Raw genomic sequence first — 21,956 nt, forward strand, 5'->3', positions numbered from 1 at the left:
CTGTGAAGTGCACGTCTCTGCAATCTTCAATGTTTAACTTTCTACCATCACTGAAGTGACAATTAATTGCAGAGGAGGCTTGTCCAGTTCAAGCAATTAGCGATAAGGTTTAGTAAAACTCCGCAAGAGTCTGCAAAGGACTGTCAACCTTTACAAGGAATTCAACATGCGCAAGAGAGAGAAACTGTCAAACTCCCCGACTGCTGGACCACTAGACAGTGGTATTACTTTCAGGAGGAATATATATGCCTGTATCTGACATCAAGCTTTACCGGTTGTTCTTCCTGCAAACAGGCTCAACAGGTCTTTCTGTGCACAACCAGGGCATGCGCATCAGCCAAGAGTGGGTGGACAGCAAGGTTGGTCCTTCCGGTGAGGGAAAAGATGTCAGGCAGAAACAGCTCAGGAAGATGATTATGGAGCATAAGGCAAGTACTGCTCCCTTGGTAGCTGAAGACATTCTTAAAGCTAAGCAGAACAATGCATTGTCAGTGACAGTACAAGAATGCAGTGTCACACTTCTGGAGAGCACATGCAGGGTATTTTATAATGCCACTACTTGGCAAAAAAAGATCCCCCCATTCACAGATCACCCTGTTTTAATACTCCTTTAGACAACAAATGGCAATGCAACGGGCTGAGTGTTGCACAGTAACGTGACAGAAACGGAAATAATCAAACACATTGCACTAGAAATGCAACACAAGTTGGTCTGTTATGTCAGACAACACAAACCAAAGATCACAATATTTATTGATAAGGGCACAAATATTAGCAATGTGTCTACCTTAATCATCTACCTTTGTGGCATTTTTAAAAAAATGAAAGCACCCAAGTGCCAATCCATTTCGGTCTTCTGGAGCTGGCAGAAACAAATGCCCTTTATGCACAGAAAGCTTTCCTAACGTATTTTGACAAAGTAAAAATCACTAAAACTCTGTTATATGCTATCTTGATTGTAGTATTTTTTTCCATTGGAGCAGCAGTGATGTTGGGGAAATAAAGGGCAAGAGCAGCATTGTTGAAATCGGAATTTCCAAATCTTGTACTGACATGGCACTGTCTGGCTCAAAGACTAGAACTTGTTGTGGCAGATACAGTTGATAAAGTTATGGGGGACAATCACTTCAAAATCTTCATGGACTCATTATATGTCATTTACAGCATGTCACCAAAAAACCTGAGAGTTAAAGCTGGCAACTAATGAGCTGTGTGTACAGCTAACGAAGAGTGGCAAAATGCTTGACAGTAGATGGGTAGCATCCAGTTACAGATCTGCGAAAGTTGCCTGGAACAGCTTTCCTGCCTTGTATGAGCATTTTGAGGATGCTTCCAGAGACACATTTAGATCCATAAGAGATTGGAGTATAAAGGTCTCTTGAAGAAACTTACATCCTTTTCTATTATTAGAGATTTGGGGGTTTTGTGTGATGCACTACAGGAACTCAAATACCTATCACTCTCTTTGCAGAGGATGGACATTACAACTGTTACCGCCCACAGACTTTTGGTCATACGAGTATATAGGGAAACGCCCTGAAGGTCGACTCCGTAACAACGAAGTCGTGGGCAATGAAAGCGGAACTACGCTTTCGTTAACCACAACTGTGTTGTTTTGTGCCTTAACCTCGCATGTGCTGAACAACGCACATGCGTGGTTAAAGCACAAACAAGGGAGTCGGCTGAGGAGGACGACGCAACAAGTCAGGTAGTGGGGCGGGGTGGGGGGTCGGGTATTTTTAGTTTTAGGGGCTGGGTGGGGGGTTGGGGTATTAGTTTTAGGGGCTGGGCGGGGTGAAGGGTTGAGGTTTTAGTTTTAGGGGCGGGGTGGGGGGTCGGGGTATTTTTTAGTTTTAGGGGCGAGGGGTGGGGGGTTGGGGTTTTAGTTTTAGGGGTGTTGTGGGAGTGGGGGGTTGGGGTTTTAGTTTTAGGGGCAGAGGTGGGGGGGTCGGGTATTTTTAGTTTTAGGGGCGGTGGGTCTTAGTTTTAGGGACGGGGGACGGGGTATTTTTAGTTTTAGTGGAAGGCAGTGATGGAGCGGTTGGGGTTTTAGTTTTAGGGGCGGGGTTGGGGTTTTCGTTTTAGGGGAGGGGGCGTCAGGCAGTTTTGGTGCGGGGGTGGGTGGTCGGGTATTTTTAGTTTTAGGGGTGGGGTGGGGGGTTGAGGTTTTAGTTTTAGGGGCGGGGTGAGGGGCGGGGTTTTAGTTTTCGTGGCAGGGGTGTGGGGTCGGGGTATTTTTAGTTTTAGGGGCGGGGTGTTGTGGTGGTTTTAGGGGTGGGGGCTGGGGTAGCTTAGGTTTTAGGGATAGGGTGGGGTTTGGGGTGGTTTTAGGGGTGGGTTGGGGGGGTCGGGTAAGTTTAGGGGCGGTGTGGGTGGGGTGGGGGGGTTTTAGGGGTGGGGGTTGGGGTACTTTAGGTTTCAGGGATGGGGTGGGGGTTGGGGTTGTTTTTGGTTTTGGGGGTAGGGTGGGGGTTGCAGTAATTTTAGGGACGAGGTGGGGGTTTGTGTGGTTTAAGGGGAGGGGTGAGGGGATTGTGGTAATTTTTAGTGGTGGGGGGCCAGGGGATGCGCATGCTGGAACAATGCATGCCTATCATTAATGCCTTTACCAGGAATGCCTTTACAACGAAAAATCGTTGTTAAGGCATTCGTGGTAAAGGCATTAGTGGTAACAACGAGGTCGTTGTTCCGACCTCGTTGTTCAGGCATGTGTTATTCCGGCATGCGTTGTTCCGACATACATTCGAGTACATATATGTACAGCAAATGAAAAACTCATCAGACGAGGTTGCTTCTGCAGCTCAGAGAGCAGTTGAAGAGGGCAAATTCAAGAATATTCCTCTTTTCCAGGGAAGATGTAACTCTGTTGCACTTAATCAAAGGAAATGTTATCAAAGTCTGTCTGTAAACATCAATAAATGGTGAGGCCCAGACTCTGAGAAATAATTTAAAACCAGCTTCAGTGCACTAGATGCAGGAATCTTGGCTGCTTTAGATTAATGTATTCTTTATAGTGAAACATAAATTCAGGCGCTGTGTTCAGAGTTTCAGCTGCCAGCAAGACAGATTATCCAAGCCTTTAGACTGTTGAAAGATTTTGGTGGAAAAAAAAAAAACCCTGAAGCATTTAAAAAAAAATAGCTGCTTGCATGAGAACCCTGCCAGCAAGTAATGCAGACTACGAGGTTTCAGCGCAAGAACTTGACTTTTACTCCAACAAGGGCCTCTGTTCTTGTAGATACTAATTGTTCATGCTTATGGGTAAATCTCAATGGTCCTCCACTTGAAACATTTGACTCAACGCTGTATGTGAAGAGTTGGTCAGCAAAAGGAAGAAGGTCTGCTGATTAAAAATGTTGTGAGAAAACTCAGCAAAATGGACACAATGGCTATCTTCAAGGATTTTGGGAAATCCTCTAATAGACTTCTAAGTAATGTAAACCATTTGTAAATGTAAACATTTTTGTTATTTTATTAAGCTTTGCTGAGTGATGTCTCATGATTTTTTTTTTTTTTTGCATTACTATAGCAGTTCCCATTTTAGGGCCACATCCCTAACTGGGTCAGCCACACCCCTTTAACAGGATACCACACCCCTTTTAGAGCCCCCAGTTTTTTCATCCCACTAAAAGCCCTGATAATATGGTCTCTCGTTACCAGAAACACAAACCAATATGATCAAATGCCCACACTCTCTCCATAGATCTATCAATAGGTCCAAATTTATTTTTTAAGTTGTCCTTACTGCCCGTCAAAAGAACCTGAAATTTATGGGTATTCACTATTTCCTATTTCCCTCTATTAAAAACGTAGTAGCCTAGCGACAACTTTACTTCTGTTTGTTGGTGCTAAACAGTCAACAGAAAAAATACAGAACTTTAGTCTGTTGGGTTGAAATCCTGAAAGAATATTATTAAAAGCTCAACTAGACATCACACAAAAAGTAAAAGTACAGATTGAACACGAGGTGGGCAATGTGATTATTCTTCTCAACAATACACTGATTGTTAGAACCGCTGAAGTAATTTGTTTTTCCTTGCAGCAGGCAACACCACTGTAATTTACAATCCAGAGTGAGAATCGAAATTAAATAATCAAGGGATTAAAGTAATTCAAAATGTCTAAATCTGGTTATTCAGGTGGAGAGGGGAATAAGTAACAAAGGTTGGTGGTGGATGGGTGGCAGAATGGAAGCAATTTTTTTTTTAATCTTTAGAGCAGTGGTCTCCAAACTTTGTTATGCTGCACTCCCCCAGTTGAAAAATAAAAATCAATGGCCCCCCCTCCGAATTTTTCACAATTATTTTATAACGATGGGAATGTTTAAATATCTCTAGACGTATTTAAACATTGCATTTAAGTATTCTTACCGTTAAGTTAAAACTCAACAATGCCCGCTGCCAGCAGCTGAGGGTAATGACAGGTCATGAGGAATGATTAAAGCAGCTATACAGCCACACGCAGAAAGGAGAAATTTATGGCAACATGTTTATTTTTTACACTCCTGTGGTAATTATAGAAAAGTTAGTATCATTCTGCATGTTCCTACGCATTCTCAGCTTTTGCACCTTTTTATAAATAAAAAAAAGACTTATTAAACTGATGCTAATATTTTTTGCAACAAAAATCGAACAGCTTTTTGATGTGTTGAATTGTGCACCAGAAGTTCTATTTTTATTTTTAATGTTTGCAAACATGCTCCTTCTTTAATGCGAAGAAGCTACACAGCAAGGATTTAAACAGTTTGTGGGAAAGGTGATGAAGTTTGCATACATTAGAAGGAGTAACCTGATAGGAATTTTGAATGAACGTTTTCCAGATTTCTTCTGCTGGTAGTGTAATGGTGTGCTGACTTACAATAATGTGCTTTAAAAGACATTTAGGGTGATTGAATTTGTATGTGGACACGCTCCTTCTGTTTTCTGTTTTTTGCTAGGCATATGTATCCCCCATGCTGTGATAGACTTTCTCGATCCTGGCTAATCCTCTAAAAAGTGGGGCATTACAGGAGAGAGAGATGGGAGTGTTGTGTCATTAGTGAGGAAGGATGGCCAACACTCAAGAGTTGTAGGAGGTGCTTCTTTAAGGTGAGGAAACTGACTGCTGCCAGCAGGTAACCGACCTAAGAAGTGAGTGTACAGTGCCTCGCTACTGTGCTGTGCTGTAGATTTCAGCAAGCCACCAAAGGTACTCCGTTTAAAGTAAGGGTGCATCACAAGTGGTTTCAATCAAATACAGATCACACAGCTGGCGGTAGATATCCATGATATTACCCTTAACCCTGGGCACACATATTAATCTCCCATCAAGTAAGGAGGGACTTCTAATCCACAAGGCGGGCAGAACCCTTCCTTTTCCAACTGCAGGTGGCAGACCCACACACACCTGTGCCAAGCCCCTCACTCCTTCAGTACACAGAACCTTGCTTTCTCAGCACTCTTAACATGCAGCCCTACAAGTGCACCCTAATCCTGACGGCAGTGCATCCTGCTAACTAGAACTGTAGCATGCAAATGCCAATGCAAGTAGAACTGAAACCTGATGAAGTTCACTCCAGTTCCCCTGCTCTAACAGTACAGGATGTGCTGAACTAAACCACTGCAATACAGTCCTAAATGCAGCATTCCATGATCTGTCAGGGTGGAGGCAAACACACCAAGAGTGAATTCACTGCACCTACCAGTCACACAGATCATACCACTTAGCATTTTGTCTAAACCTCAGTCTGGCAGGAAAAAAGTTTGAACATTCCTTAATGGTAGAGTGCAAAACAAATACCCAAGGTTGTCAAGATAGCAATCAAAGTCAATTTGCTCCTTTCGTAGCCACTGTACACAAATATAGAGGAGCTTATTTAGAGTTCGCCAGATAGAGTATGTAACGTTGGCGTGGCAGAGTACTTTACTACTGCCATTCCAAGGGTACTCCACCTGCCAAATGTAGGGATGTAACCAGCCCAGCGGACATCACTTAACTAGCAGGATCCGCTGTACAGTGATTCCTGTCAATATGCTGAAAGTTTGATTGACTCCTCTGTCAACATAATTGACGACTCCGTCCGGCAAACTTTTTTTTTTTTTTTTTTTTTTCACAAAAGCAACGATCCTCTAGCCCTGGGTGTTTTCTCTCATGGCACAGGGTAATTTTCTAGTTTTTATTGCCCCATACCATCCGGCAGAGACGGACAGTGAAAACTTGACATTTTTTTGCCTACACAAAATAGGGGGGGGGGGGGTTAAAATGGAATAACCTCTGACGCCCCTTACGTCAGAGGTATATGCCGGCTGCGTAGCATCCGCCGTCGATGTAATGAAGGTCTCCCCGGTTCTAAACAAGGAGGGTGGACATTCAACTTGGCAGAGAAGATGCTGAAACGTATATTGGGCCACAGTCTCCAATAAAGCAAAGGCTATGACTAAAAACCACTGGTCAACTGGCACTTCAACCATGGATACTTTACATTATGTGTTTATCTAAAATATATCTATGTGGGATAGATCAAAATCTACACGTTTAAATCAAAACATTCAACACATTTGGCTTGCAATCAAAACATTAGGGTACTTCTGTGTCAGTTACCGTCTAAACAGACGAACAGACTTTTTTGTTTACAACGGGCGTTTTCAAAACTGAAAGACAGTCGGGATAAATCGCCCAACTGTTCACTGAAAATACGAGCTGGATCTTTCAGAGCTATTAATCCCTAGAAAATCAAGTTATGTGTTCGAAGCAAGATTTTAAAAAAGCCAGTACGATTTAAACTGTGTCAGGAGACAGGGAATTAAAGGAAGGCTCGATAATGCGTCTCTTCAGATGTCTCAGGCACCTGTAAATGTGCGGAATAAGCTGCTTATACAGAATCGTGTCATGTGTTCATTTAGGAAGTCTCTGGAGCCTGCCGACACAATGAAACACATTACCCTGGTTAGCGCGTGTGTATATTTAGCTCATAAAATAAATCTACTTATCCCCTTTTTAGTGAATTATCACTCTGACTTTCTTTTTTTTCAACAAATTAAACGATAATGGAGGCTTCGGCGGGCTTACAAGCGCGCCTCCTTGTGTTTCACATCTAAAATGGAAAGTAATCTTCTTACTCCTTCAGCTCAGCGAGGGAAGCCGAAATCCGTATGTCGTGGCCCAGTAGGTAGAGGGATGTAATTAAATCACTCCACTGGACTAATTCACCGAGCGGGCCGCCGCTGAACGCGTTCTCGGCGATCTTGAATCCCGATTCCTTCGTTAAGAGACCCAGGTGGACGAGTATCTGCAGAAGAAACCACAAAAAACAGACATGAGGCGGAACGGACAGGACTACACGCGATAACGGCAAATGTTTGCTTTTAATTTAGGCTCCTTGATTTTAGAGTTACCTCATGTTTTCAGCAACACCGCTTTCCAGTCATGGAATTTCATTTACAACGAAAAGTATTCTCAAAATTGTAATCAGGGGTCACTTCAAATCAACATATGGTGCTGAGCTAACAGCTCTGCATGGCTTGTAGACCTCAATACTGGACTAAATCCGCTGCCCCTGGTGACATGGAGCCTTTCAGTAATCACACATTCAAAATGCATTTAATTCTGGATTTTGTAACTCGGAAGAATTTTTTATTCACATGAGAGATTTCCGATGTGTTCACCCTTTTCACTTTAAACAACTATCACACAAGAGTAGGTTTGATTTTAATCACTTTTCATAAATCTGCCCACCTGACTTCAATTACAAAACCACCGGTGTAGTATTACAAAAAATGCTCTGAGGGCATCCATCCCCTCCATCCCCGCACCCCCTCCCCCCCCCCTCCAACCCCCATCCTGGGACACTTTGCTTTTATAGCAAGGCATGCAGATTCCTGTATAGTCCATTTTATTTTACGGACCTCGCCAGCGTACATTTTGCACCAATGCGATCAGGAGTGGACGTCCCCCATATGCGGAAACACTTTGCCTTTGCATTGTACAGACGCAGACAAAGAGCGCATTGACTGTGCAGTGCACGCCACTGAGGGCACTGCTTGGGACAGGATCAAGGGGGGCTCAGGGACGCCCTTGGTACCACCCTGCACGCAGGTACAGTCACTCACTGCACACACCAGCAGGGGATCTTTGATCCTCTTTAAAATGCAGACCAGCAGATTGAAACAGAGAGCCACCTTTCACGAGCTGTTTACAGCCCAGGCGTGAGTTAGCACTTTCCAGCACTTTCATAGTGATACGCTGCACTGTCCCGGCTGCGCAAAATACACCATGGTACAGAGAGTAACAATACACCCTACACATAATGCGGCCCCTGATGTCCAGCGAGGGCACAGACGGCCTCTAAAATGCAGTTATTAACACTTCTTCCAGAGAGTAGGGTCCCTCTACAATCAGATGAGTGGACTTTCCATATTTAAGTTATCACACAAATCCCACGTTTTAAACAGTGATATTCACACTAATTATTGGTTCATTGATGCATCCTTCCACTGCTCTATACCTGCTTCACAAGGATTGGTTTACAATCTACAGCAGTACGTACTGCATTCATGTGCCCTTATCTCCTTCAAATGACACACCGCATCATCCTACTAATAATAACTTATACTGCTAAGTATCATAGGCACAACCTGCGACTCAGACTTACAGTTCAGGCACTATCACAGCCACGTAAGTAAAATAGGGTTCCCCCTATCAACCAGCTGGAAAGATTCACTGCAGTTTCTCTTTAATATGTATGTAAATGCTGCTCAAGTCATCAAACTCAGCACTCTCCCCCTATTCCAGAAGTACTGAAATGACACAGAAATTCACTACTGCTTGGAAGATCAAAACAGGACCCACACAAACCTCACACAAGAGCTAGACCATATCTATCACTTCAAGCGGAAAAGCTTTGCATGCCTAACTTGAGCTTTGCATGCCTAACTTGAGCAGAATGGCATTGTAGTATGGAAGAGAGAGGAACACAACCCCCTTCTCAAGACCTCATCTAGCCAAAAAGAAAAAGAGTAATATTCAATTCAGACTTATCAGTCACAAGTTTAATTGTTCGTAAAAGGAACAAGACTCAACCAATGGTTTTAGTCAAGGTTCTCTAACACCTCTAAACAGAAAACAGAGAAGACCAAACTATCTCACTGTTCATGGTCACGTTAGACTACTAGCACTTGAACATCACACACCTATGCAAAAAAACTAATTGAGAAAGCAACAAGGACACAACTTTCTAGAACCACAATCCACTTTTTAGCAAGACACACTTTCACAACCGACTTAGCTTTAATGGACACGAGGAGGATGCTTTTTTAATGTAACTAAATCATCGTGTGGTAGCACACTGTCATTTATAGACAGCACAATTCCATTGAAATGGCCACTAAATTTGTATAGACATACATTTTTACTCATAAAACCAGGTAGCACAGAAGCACCAAACAAAGTGTCTTGGTTTTGTTTTGACCTTATTAAAATCTTTGATTCCATAACGTCAGAAATAAAAAAATGAGCTTAATTTTGCTTTCCTAACTACTGAATGTGTACAGTTTATTTACAGGTATTTACATTTTGTGTGTCACAAAATTGACACCCTACAGTCTTTTCTTTCAGATATCTGTACCTCAGCAACATTGTCACATAATCCACTTTACTTTACAAACTCCTCTCTATGCAGTCAGAAAAAGAAAACATCAATCCACCTATTAAAAAACAGCACTTTGTCAGAAGACACAGTCCGACGTTTGACCTCTGTCTGCAGAAAACGTGACAAGATAAATACAGAATATAAAAGCATTTGTATTTATTGCTAGACTTTTGTGACCTACCAAAAATCGGATTATAACCTTGGAAACACTGGCCTACACTCTACACACCATATAACAATCTATGTTTAAACAAATGGAAATACCATAGAACAGTCAGAGTTAGAATGACTGAGAAATGGGGCCAGATTCCTGCAAGGACAAGGCCCAGGGCTTTTCAACTCTCCTGCCTTCTAGTAACCTAAAACCAAATTACCCTTTCTTCAGAAACTAAATTAACTGTGGAGCCACAGGCATAGAAAAGATGATCACACATGACATATTACTGATTTATGTGAGCTACTCCAAACTCAAGAAGTTCCCCTCATTGTCCCACTACTAGCAACCTTCTCCATAATACTGGCAAACAGACCTCAAAACAAATATGTAACTTGTTGACTTAATACATTCCACATCTCCATTATCATTAATTGCAGTTTGTTACAAACTGTGCAATTATGTTTGCCTTGCTCCAATTGTGGAAGAAAGACGGTGTGTTGGCACAAAATAAAACTCATCACTAAATAACAGTCACCAGAATTAACCTGGAAGATGTGAAGTCATCCTATCTCCCAAAATAAACGGAACCCAAATCCACTATGGAATTAAAGGCCAGGCAGACTACTTTGACTTTTAAGTATTCTACAAACAGCCTTACCAGTTTCTCCAGCCTCATGTTTCACCAGACAGATAATAAAAATGCATATATATGTAAATGGAGGGGATTTCTTTCAGCCCTTTTTTTATCCCGTTGGTCTGTTCATGTATCATTCACATTCGGTTCCACCCACTCCAGCCAGCGAGGGCAGTAGGTCAGCTCACTTCAGCCATTGTCTGACTTCACTGTGAGCAATGGTATTTTACCTGTGCGCATATGCACTTCTGCCTAAAATAGTGTTGACATCAGGCCAAGGTTGGTGGAGCAATCGCTGCTTTCATTTGATGTGTTTTTAACTTATTCTCACAATGCATTATTGGTTATTTAAATTTATTGTAAACACATGTACACCACTTTTGAATTGCACGTTTTACGTTTTTCTACTTTTAAACTGGTAATAAAAAATACATGTATTTGCTTGCAAAGAAAGTAAACAAAATTACAGGCCTATTGAGACCAGGTTCGTTGGCTTTGCCAGTACGTGTTTTTCATTAATGTAGAGCAGTAACAGAGAGAGGGCCCCTCACAATAAGGGAACGGAGCACGGGATTCATAAGCATATCGATTGGTGAGTGGGTATATCATCGACTGAATGAGTGAATTCACGAGGATGTGATGAGCCTGTTTGAAAGAATGTATACTTGTGGCTTGGAAGAGTCGATATGGAGGATGATGCATGATTATGTGGCTCAGTTATGGGTGAATTAGGAAAGATGAAGTGCCTCAGTGAGGAGAGCAAGACTGGTTGTAGCATATGGCGTGACAGAGAGAAGAACAGTACCACTACAGTATGGGGCAGGGTATGGGTGAAGTATTTATACATTGTATTCGATCTTGGTAACGGTGATATATTTTTTATATTATCTGTTTTATGTTATCTATTTTAACAAATGCTTTTAATGCCTATGCAGGAGAATATGTTCTTGTCCTGAAGAAGGTGGTGGCGAAAATGTGTGAAGTCTGCTGAAACGCATCAATGTATATGAGATACTGAATCCGTTCAGTAGAATGTTACAATTAATGGTGACTCTTATACAAATGTCAAGTATCATGTATAACAATCGACCGGAACAGTAGAACTGAAAGAGACTATTGTGACCAGTCATAGGTGTCTCTCCCATTTTTATGGTTGTTCCATGTTAGGTTTTAAAAGAAAAAAATGTTTGACATAGGTTTGTGGGGCTGAATGCGAGGATTGGTTTTTAATGTATATTTGAACTATTTGAACTATATTTGTGTCACTTTGTTAACAAAATTCACAGTCTGATTAAATTAAATGTTTTTATACCCATTATCTAGGAGCATGTAATCCTGATATCGTTGTGTTACCGATGCGAGTATTATTGGGATGCTGAGAGTTTCAAGTCTGAGTTTGTGCAATGAATGTGTGATTATAGAGTGAATATCCAAGGAGAAATTTGGTTTTGTTATTTCATTAATGTAGAGCTACTGCACGTTTCTATGGAAGGTGATACTGTTGCCCAACTTCCAAGGTACTCTGTCTCTGCTCTCCAAACTAATGCGGCTTGGAAAAGGTTTTGTGATCATTTCTTGGAAATTCCCCACTTAGATGAGTGCAATAATCCAGCCCTACGTTAATAACAGAGTCAACTACAAATCCTTAATCTTCTTTGGGAATGACAAGGAGGCTCTCTGTAATCTAAAAAGATAAATATAAACTGTTGTTAACGTAGTCCATGCTTAGCATCTCATAGATATGTCACTATCCTGCAATCCATCAAGGTAGTAACTTCTTCCTTCACCTGAACGTTATATTTAGATGGACCTTGTTTATAAGAACGAAAAAAAGAGACTGGATCGAAATACTGAGTCATACAGAATCTGATTTAGTTTCCTAAAATGATGATCTCTAGTTTCAATTAGACTGCAGCCCTGAGTAATTACCAGTATTTGATGTTTATACAAGCATACCGCCCAACACTTTTTTTACTTCCTTGTCCACCCCAATGTCCAACCAGTATGCAGAGAGCTGCGTCTTGTGCTCACTGTGCCACTAGATCGAAGCTACACCTGACCGAAGAGCCCCAACTAGAGTGAAACCAGTCTTAGGTTGCTAGTGTTCCGAATTGGCTGAACTGTTCCTACTGGAGGAGGATCATGGCTGATCTGCATATGGCTGCGACTACTCCGAGATGGCATAAGTGTGCAATGCTCTGGATTAGAGGCACTGAGCTGAAACCAGTTTTGCCTATTAAATTTTTCTGTAAGGTAGAGGCAGTCAGCAATTGTTAATAATGATTGAAGCGAAAACAAGCTGCTAAATATAGCTTTAAGGAACCGGCATACGTCTGACATTCTAGTCCTGTTCCAATAATTAACTTTGAATGTTGTTCTCTGTACAGAATAAATATCAAAGAGGAGAGCGAGAACCACAGAAAGCCACATATACAAAACAGAAGTTAAGGCTTGAGTCCCTAGAACCACAGACTGGGACTGACTAATAGAAGTGAATCAAAGCAGATGGTCGTCGCAAGGCGTAACCTTGTTACCCTGATAACTAGACAAGGCAATTTGCATGGTCTAATGAGTCAGCAACAGATACATATTATTTTTGCAGACCACAATACTGTCCGCATCACCATCAGTGAGGCCTCTACCCCGTTACCCATGCTGTGGCCTGAACAAAGACTGGATACAGACCAATAAACAATGATTTTCGTAATTACCCTAAAGTTGACAAATCTATAGTTTTTCAGGGACTTTTAATGGAAAAAGCATTGATTTGGATCAAGGTATTTGTAAAGGCTTAAGTAATCTAATCTAAAAATGAGAATTGAGAATGTCTCATGAAATGGAACAATAGTGAAGCATACTGCCTAATCATTGTGAGGTGAATCACCTATCCCTAATGCTCTTCCTACATTACCATTTGATTTTGACTTGTGGTATTTCTTAGCTCTGCAATGGCTGCAGCATGCTAAACAGGCTCAGTCATGAATGCACTATTTATTTGACAAGCTTTTTTACTTTCAAACAGCAATGCTTCTAATTATACTAAGATAGTTGAGGGCAGGGCCGGCTCTGGGGTGGTGTGACCGGTGCCACTGCACCGGGTGCTGACTTCGGGTGGGGCGCCCTGTTTGCAAGTGTATTACGATTTAAAATTACCTGCTGCAGGTGTTCCCTGCCTCCAGCTATTTCCAGGCAGCAATAAAAATGTCAAGATAACTCACTGATTAATGTTCTTTCTGGAGAGAGATTAGAGTTTTGACTCTATCCTAATGTAAGGGTTACTATGCCTGCTGCAAAGAACGTGTAACTTGCAGATCACCAAGTGCATATAATGGAAAAGGGTCAGAGTGTTACTGCTTTTGTTAGATAGATCCTTTTGTTACCAGCAGTTTATAAGTTAAAATCCTAATATAGAACAGTAAGCTATTAACTGTTTTCAAAGAGCTGCATGCAAACAGCAAGGTATAGATTACAGCATTATGATTTTCCCCAGTCTTTCATTATCTTAATGATGCAAAAAGGGTTAATTAGGGGAGGAATCAATTCTTATTATTAAGGAGAACCCCCAACCATTGTGTTACATTTCGAATTCTGAGTTTGTGCTTCTCCAGAACAAGCACTCTTAAACTATACTGCCTACCAGTATGGATGACCTGCAAGTCCTACACCTTGCCGTACATTTCCTATACACTGATTTACACATGTAGGATTGGTTGTCTCTGTGCTATGACACCCTATCCCACACTGGTACGAGTGATGCTATAACACTAATTAAATGCATCTGAGAGAGAGTGGCTATGGCGACTTGAGAGGCTCTGTTAAATAGTGGTTGGTAGTGAGGGAATCCATGACAGAGGTGGTCATTGGGGGGCACCTACAATCACTGTCGCACTGGGCACCACCAGCGTGAAAGCCAGCCCTGGGTGAGGGTAGGGTGTGGTGTCCGTTTGCATGCCCCCGTCTGCAGTTGCAAAGAGTACAGTTACAGTATGCAAGCGTAAAGGACATAAGCATTTAAAACGTTATGGAAGCTATCTTGGATTGTTTAACTTTGGTGAATGCTTCACGGAATTTATAGGTGAAAATTTAAATTTGTAATTCAAAAACGTGAAGGCACATGAATGCATTGCTTTACTCACATGCCATTTTATACCAGTATGGATTGGTTTTTATGTTGGAGTAAACCTGCTCTTCATCACAAGGAAGGGTCATTCCTCAATGTAAATGCCTGGCAAAAATAAGTGAACTCCAGCAGGATGGGATTTGGAAGAGGAACACCCACACAATTCATAGTGAGAAATAATAGCATGTTATGTAGCTAATGTATATTTTCCTTCCTTATACTATAGTCATATATACTTCTGGATCATCCCATTTGTTATTGTACTCTTTTTTTTTCTTTAATAAAGCATATTTAAACTAAAGAAAAAGAAATAATTGCATGCCCAAGTGCATTTTTGCGAGGCATTCACACAAATTTACAATTACACAATGCGAATTCAACACGTGTAAACGCTTGCACAAGTGTATACACCCAGAAAGCTGCAAATATCGGAGATTTCCAGAGATCCCTTAATTGTTTAAAATGTATGTAAAATGTGTGAATCTACTACAAACGAAGGTATAAACCAGTTGGTGTAGACTGCATGTTTTCCTAACAGCCTCGGCGACGGACATATCACCTGAAAATAAAAGTTTCATCTGGAACATAAATTGGAGCGTTTGATTTGAATATGCTATCAAAACTAATTGTGCAGTGTACAGAAAACCTGGGTCAAAAAACCCAGCTGCTAGATTACAGAGATCATCTATTCTTATAGCAGTTATGAGATATGAAATATATTCTGCATGAGATCCGCCACAGTGCACTCGAATGATGTACATATTTATTTCTAGATTCACCTTCAATTCACACCTAGACTTTACCCTGCTCCCCAGTTGCAATTTCAAGAGCTGGCCACAGAATATTCAGGATGGGAGGGAGGCGTCATCTGGAGCCTGCCAAGTGGTGCATCTAGGATTACACAGATCTGTAGCATATTTCCTAATACAGAAGGGAAGCCATTGAGACACAACAGAACCATGTCTCTCAGGAGGCTAAAGAAAAAATCCCAGCTAAAAGGAGATTTGCAGTAAGAAAGTCGGTGAGAGTCAGGGATTAAGCTGGAAGGCAGTGGTGCGCTATGTACTGCAAAGAAAATGATTCCACATGTTGGATATTTGATGCATGTATAATTTTAACGAACCAAAGCATGTTAACAATGTCAATACGTATACCTCTTTCCTTAAAAACTAGGAGGAGGAAGCCAGGGAACTAAACTGGCCCTGGTTATATCTCACGACCAATGGTGCCTGGCTTATCCTTTAAACCACACTGCTTGTAACATTCCAAGTCGATAATCTACCTGGAACGAAAATAGAGATATGACTTCCCTGTCTGTTGCACGGAAGAATTCTTATTTTCTTGACAGAAACCATTGGATAGTGCTACTCCCTGCTGTGTTTGAATTTCAGACTCTAGTACTTGACTTCAGGGATGATGATGCCAATGTCATGTTGATCCACAAAGCTATAGGGGAGGGAGGGTGGGGTAAGGTCCAGCTGATGAATCCCACTTGCAACTGTGGATCTTCACCCTTAAGTCTCAAAGGTATGTAGGGGTCAGGCGAGGTGTTACTTGCTTGGAAGACCTTCAACTGGGCATTTTTTCAAAGAACAGGAGGCTGAGATGTGGGTACAACTTTGTAATTGAATAAACAATGGGGAGTTTTAGTAGTAAGTCCTGAATAGCTGAAGGATCTGCTTCACAGTAGTACTGCTACTAGAACTTGTTACAAAATTATGCGCTTTGCCCCTGGCCCTGCTGTAAAGTTTTTCACGAATGTGCAAACTCACACAAAAAAAGACATGATGTTGGTAGGTACAACCTATCCATTTATTCCAGTCATTTTTGTGCAACATTTGGTGCTATTCTGGGACCAGATATTTATCTAATCTAACTATATCAGACTCATCCTTCAGGTCTCAACACAAGAGTAAATATTTTATTTCTAAAAAAAGTCACAGAGTTCCAAGTTTAAGTTCATGGCAATCACCACCTTTTAGAATAAAATGGTGTTCACTCAGACCAACTAAGTTACTTTGCTCTGATCAATCTCTTGGAGGATATGTGTTCTTTTCCTTCATATTTTCACATTTAACACAAGATGAAATTGAAGGTCGTTTTCCAAAGCTTTCTTATGGGAAGGTCTTGATTTCTTTGTGTGAGCCCCATGTAATAATTACTTCAACCATTTGTATCCCTTTATCTATCTTAGTTTAACTGTCTGAGTGCTGTTTGGCAGGTTATTAAACACATACCTCACAAATCTCCTTAAAGCAAGATATTGTTCACTGAGCCAGTGTACTAAAGGCCAGCCAAGGTTTCTTTCAAGAAACGAATTTGCATTTGTGCGTCAGACTTCTTGAATATTGTGGAAGCTCAGAGAAAGATCACATCAAGACTGAAGAGAGAACGTCAAAAGAATGTCAGGAGTATTTTAGAGGAAAGTGGAATATGGAAACACAAGCAGGGAACTAACGGCAGGAAAAGTAATGCAAGATAACAAATAACATTCAAACCTGATTTCTCTTTTAAAAAACGGAAACAAACTTAATATACACGTATATACTTTTATTATAAATCTGAGCATAGGAACTCTGTAGTTACGGTTTCGTTAAGAACTATAGCAGGTTATGAATGCTATATTTCCCATTAAGACTCTGATAGGATCTGAAAACAGCATTTGATCAAACTTAGTTTCCAGTCTCGCCTGGTATACATTTGGTTAGTGGTATTTGAGAAAAATTAAAGAGAACTTTTAGGCGTATCTTGCATTGGGTTTGTGAACAGAGCATGGCACAAGGTTGTGGACTTGCTCCCAGTCTGAAGGGCATTGTCAAATATAAAGGTCTTGTCCTAAGGGCTCTGAATCGAGAGCATGATCACCACAGCGTAACCCTCGGAGCCTCACCTTCTCTACGGAATCTATAGTGAACTGCAGAGCAAAGTGGGCTCTGAGCGCACTAGGAATGGTGACACCACATGTCGAAAAGGTCTACCCAGTGACCTAAGCCTACTGATAAGGAGTAAAATCAGTACCCACTACCTCAGAGCATAAGGAGACTGGGCAAGGGCCACACATTGGAAGATAAACTCTCCTTGTGGCACAGCCCCAGAGAGACTAAGCACAAGACATGGCTAAAAAGTATACACTAGACCCAAAGCCCTCAATGAGAGGCCTAAGTCGCTACACTGGGGCTTCTGAGTGCAGTGGACTGGTGTGCAGTGCTGGTAGAAAGGCATGTCCAGTGTCTTCTGGGAGGAGCACGGTTGTGTGCTGGGTGTTCCTGCCAAGCACAGCAGCACGTAGTGCTGACACTGGGGACAGGGAAACTGGACGTAAGGTCTGACGGTGGCAGGCCATTTACAACAGGCACAGACAGCAAGAGTGCTTCAACACTGCAGACAATTACTCAACTACATTATAACAAAACCCCACCAAAAATTAAACTTCACTTGATGACGTTGTGATTTCCAGTGGAAAAAACAGTTATGGTTGGCTCTGCAGTTCTTAACAGACACTTGCACTTCTCATGAGGTCATACAAGTATTCACTGCTGGTACCACATGTGACCCAAACAGTGGCGTAGCGTGGGTTGTCAGCAACCGGGGCAAGGCAAGTAATTTGCGCCCCCTAAGAGCTGCGAGTGCGGGGCAAGGCAAGTAATTTGCGCCCCCCCAGATGTTGCGCCCGGTGCGGCCGGCCCCCCCTGCACCCCCCACGCTACGCCACTGGACCCAAAGAACAGTATTGCCAGTATAGTTGTAGCATGGGATGGCCGCTCTTCTGCCCTGAAAATAGCTTAACAATAATATACAACATAAAAACAAAGAAGACATTAAGCATGTACATTTTTGTGGAGACGTCCTAAAAAAATCCAGTGATTTTGGTTTGCTGCTACACAGCTGCTGGACTCTAGCAACCCCGAGCGACCTACATCACCAATCACCCACCACAGAACACTGACGGAGGTGGCTGTTGCCGATGCTCGGAATAGAAACGACAAAAGACACCGAGGCAGAAAAGTCAGATGCCTATGACAGTAATTGGCAACAAATGGCGGGGAAGCATTACGTGTGCCTCTAACTGTGTGATAAGGTCACACGTCTACACCAAGCGCTCACGTGCCACCTGACCCATTCAACGCTGGTATATGTCAGCACTAATTTCCCGCCCCCTGCAGCTGGTGTACTGTGTTACATTCATATGAAGTAAAGGACGTTAGCAACCTTTCAGACCTGCGCACGTCAGCACCGTGAAGCGCACCCGGACCCTGGCTGCGAAGCTCCAGGACCAGCAAACTGCAGCAGTCACTGCTCGCGCGTGAGGCACGCCACCGCACTTGTGCGTGGGAGGGTAGCTGCAGGTGTGGGGCACCAGGACTACTTTTCACCATCATACTATGTCTCACAATAAGTGAGAAAAAGGGTACAAAATAGAGAACGAAAAAAATGAGAACGTTGTTACGAAGAGGTATGGGGAGCAGGAATGAAAAAGAACCTGCAAGAGTGAGGTAAAGAGAGCAGTGTAGGCTGGTGGAAAAGGACGCGCGAGGAGGAATGAAAATGAGGCAGCCCTGGTATCTGGCAAGTGCGACACTTAGCAGTGCTGGCAGGGGCTCCCAACAAATACTTTGGGCCCCTGACGTTTTTTCCTTTAGTATGCGTTACTATGAGTGCACAACTGACTAAACGGCCTCCCCTATCAAATAACAAGACAATAGGACCGGCATTGGCAAGAGTGCAGTTTGTTTATTTATTTGCAAGCACAAACAAAACAAAATTGGCAAGCATACAAAAAAAATCTAAAAATAAAGGACTAGCGCAGCCAAGGCATATCAACTCAGGCAATAAAGTTCACTCCTTTTCAGCCGGCTGTGCACAAGTGATCAGGCAAAAAGTTGCCATTCGCAGTTCAAAACAGTCAATGGATGAAGTGGGCTGATCCACTGCCACATGCTATATGCCGTGTGGATCAAAAGAAGAATGTGAATGGGATTTTAACAGACCTATGCGTTAAAAGGCCCGACAGAAAGCCACCATATATGTATGTATTTTTTTACTATTTTTTTTTAGAAATACATCAGAAACAAAAGAAAGCACGCAATTAAGAAAGAGAAAAAAACAAAAATAACAGAAATAAAGAATGAGGGAGCTGATGGGTGAGTTTAGGACGCTGAGAAAAAGTGAGGTATCTGCATGTGAGAGACACTGTTCTCAGATGATAGAACATGTTTCAATTGTTTGAATTCTAATAAAAAGGGTAGCGTAAGATAGGAAACATATCTGAAAATAAGACTGTCTATTCACAGATAGGAATCCATGACAGTGTTACCTAGGGTGTAGCCTTCATTAGTAGCACAGCAGGTTCAGCAGCACAGAGGCCTAAAGATGTGATGGGCCGCCTGCACCCAATTACGAGTGCCTTTTGCTACCTAAATAAAGGTAGGGGGTCATCTTACTTGCTTGTTTTATGGTCCATGGCACCAGTTCGAAGGCTCACATATACTGGTAAGAACAGAATCCAGTCTAATATATAGATATCCTCTCCTCCACATCACTGAGGTCAATAGGCCACATTCATTCAAAAAACAAAGGAAGACATTCTGCCTGGTAGAAGTAGAAGAGTGAGTGCTGACTGGAAATAGGGGTCTCTGTCAACAGGGAAAAGCTTTTTGGTGGTTGACTAATGCGTAATATTACACCTTCCAGGATTGTAGTGTGTGGCTCTAAACATTTTCAATATTTCTTTCCTCCTGTTGGTGAGACACAGCAGTCAGGCTTATCGATGAGCAGTAATTTATCTCCTTAAACCTTAGGAGGCTGTTGTCTAGATTGTTCAAGTTTTCAAAGAACTTGCACAAAGTGGAAGGTATACCAAGCAACGTATATTTTGTATTGTTAATATAAACCTCATGTATATGGCATACAAAGTATGAGCAAAATAAACTTATGAGTGAACTCAGTATTTAAAAATCAGTAGACTGTAGAGAGGTCAGAAAAAAAGAAACTCAAAATGTATCTGAAACCAGTCATTGATGCATTTGTGTTTTTCTGCCAATAGCTGTCTGGCAGCCAAAAGTAATTGAAGGGTTCCTAATCCTCTTAGCACTTGTTTGTCAATCAACAAAACAGAGGAGATGGGTTCGGGCTCTATCTCAGTGCAGTTTTAGCCATTATTCCCTCATCATTCATGTTTTCAAACAAATGACTCGTAGAAACTGTTTACTCTTAGGGGTGAGATTCTCTGATAATCCACAAAGGCCCTGCATTAAGAATTCTCGGGAAAATAGATCAGTTTTTCCCGCCCCTCAGAGTTATCTCTATCGAGGGTAATGGTAACTCACTCCTTAGTTCAGCCCATTGTGAGATGGTTCTGATAGTCCAGTAAGAAATTAAGAAGTAGCAGGTGAACTGGAAATTCCAGGTCTGTTTCCCTTGGTAATCCCCACCACACTTTCACATGGAAATTTTACCTCATTTTACCAATCAACATCTCCATTTGAAAGTAGCAAACATATAATTCTGATGAGACTGGAAAAGGCGGTTAGTGGTCCTATAAGAATTAAGAGACCATGCATAATGAGGGCTAAATAGAACATAAGTATAGTTTATAATCAATGGTTTAGGCATGTCAATGACACAGTTACTAGATGTAATCACAAAGATATCAGGTGGATTCTTCCCTACTTTTGCTCAAACAGCAAAGGACCTTATTTCGATGTAACTATTGGACAAAACAATGTTGGTTATTTGCTGAGAATCTTGGTGGGTGTAGCACAGAAGTCTTTAGAAAAGCTTTCAGAATCCATATCTTTGTTAGACAGAGGTGTCTATTTGGTCTAGCAATCATATCCAATTCCACAGTTGATTCTGTGCTTGATTTACAGTTTAGAGGTAACTGGAAATTCTCCAATTTTTGCTAAAGGAAATTCAGGCAGTTGACATTACTTATTTAGAGTTTTCATCAGAAATTAGAAGATTTTCCTTTTCTTCCGAACTCTAAGTCAGGTCACGTGTCCTCAATTGACAACACAACTAGTAGCAACTTTTTTTTTTTTTTTTGTCTTTTTTTATAACCAGAGGATATTGCAAACTTAAAACAACAATTTCAGGTGCAATTAAGTACCTTTCTGGGAGATCACAACATACAACTGGGATGACATTAGTACTTACTCGACGAGACTTGCAACTGACTCAAACTCAACCACAATGGATCTGTGGGAACATAGGCTATTTAATAATAATTAAAACTAAAGGGCTTATTATGAGTTTGGCGGTCTGACTGTCAGATTGCCAAACCCCCGGGGCAAGGCTACCGTCAGATCGGCTGCCTCACCGTATTACAATGTTTCTACCGGGCTGACCGATGGAAACATCATATTACAATGTTTCCGCTGATCAGCCTAGCATAAACAGTGCAACGGCATTGGCCTCTGCT

The 21,956-nt window shown here is 41.8% G+C and overlaps 1 protein-coding gene across 2 annotated transcripts in view; it reads right to left on the minus strand.

Moving 5' to 3' along the window:
• MGAT5 (alpha-1,6-mannosylglycoprotein 6-beta-N-acetylglucosaminyltransferase) overlaps positions 1 to 21,956 on the minus strand; it is a 599,358-nt gene that overhangs the window by 257,532 nt on the left and 319,870 nt on the right. For both annotated transcript variants that reach the window (XM_069224676.1, XM_069224675.1), the window contains exon 8: positions 7,098 to 7,267. In XM_069224676.1, coding sequence (XP_069080777.1) covers positions 7,098 to 7,267 — 170 coding nt within the window. The remainder of the gene's footprint in view (positions 1 to 7,097; positions 7,268 to 21,956) is intronic.

Source organism: Pleurodeles waltl, chromosome 3_1 (genome assembly GCF_031143425.1).
Source record: "Pleurodeles waltl isolate 20211129_DDA chromosome 3_1, aPleWal1.hap1.20221129, whole genome shotgun sequence".
NCBI classification, from domain to species: domain Eukaryota; kingdom Metazoa; phylum Chordata; class Amphibia; order Caudata; family Salamandridae; genus Pleurodeles; species Pleurodeles waltl.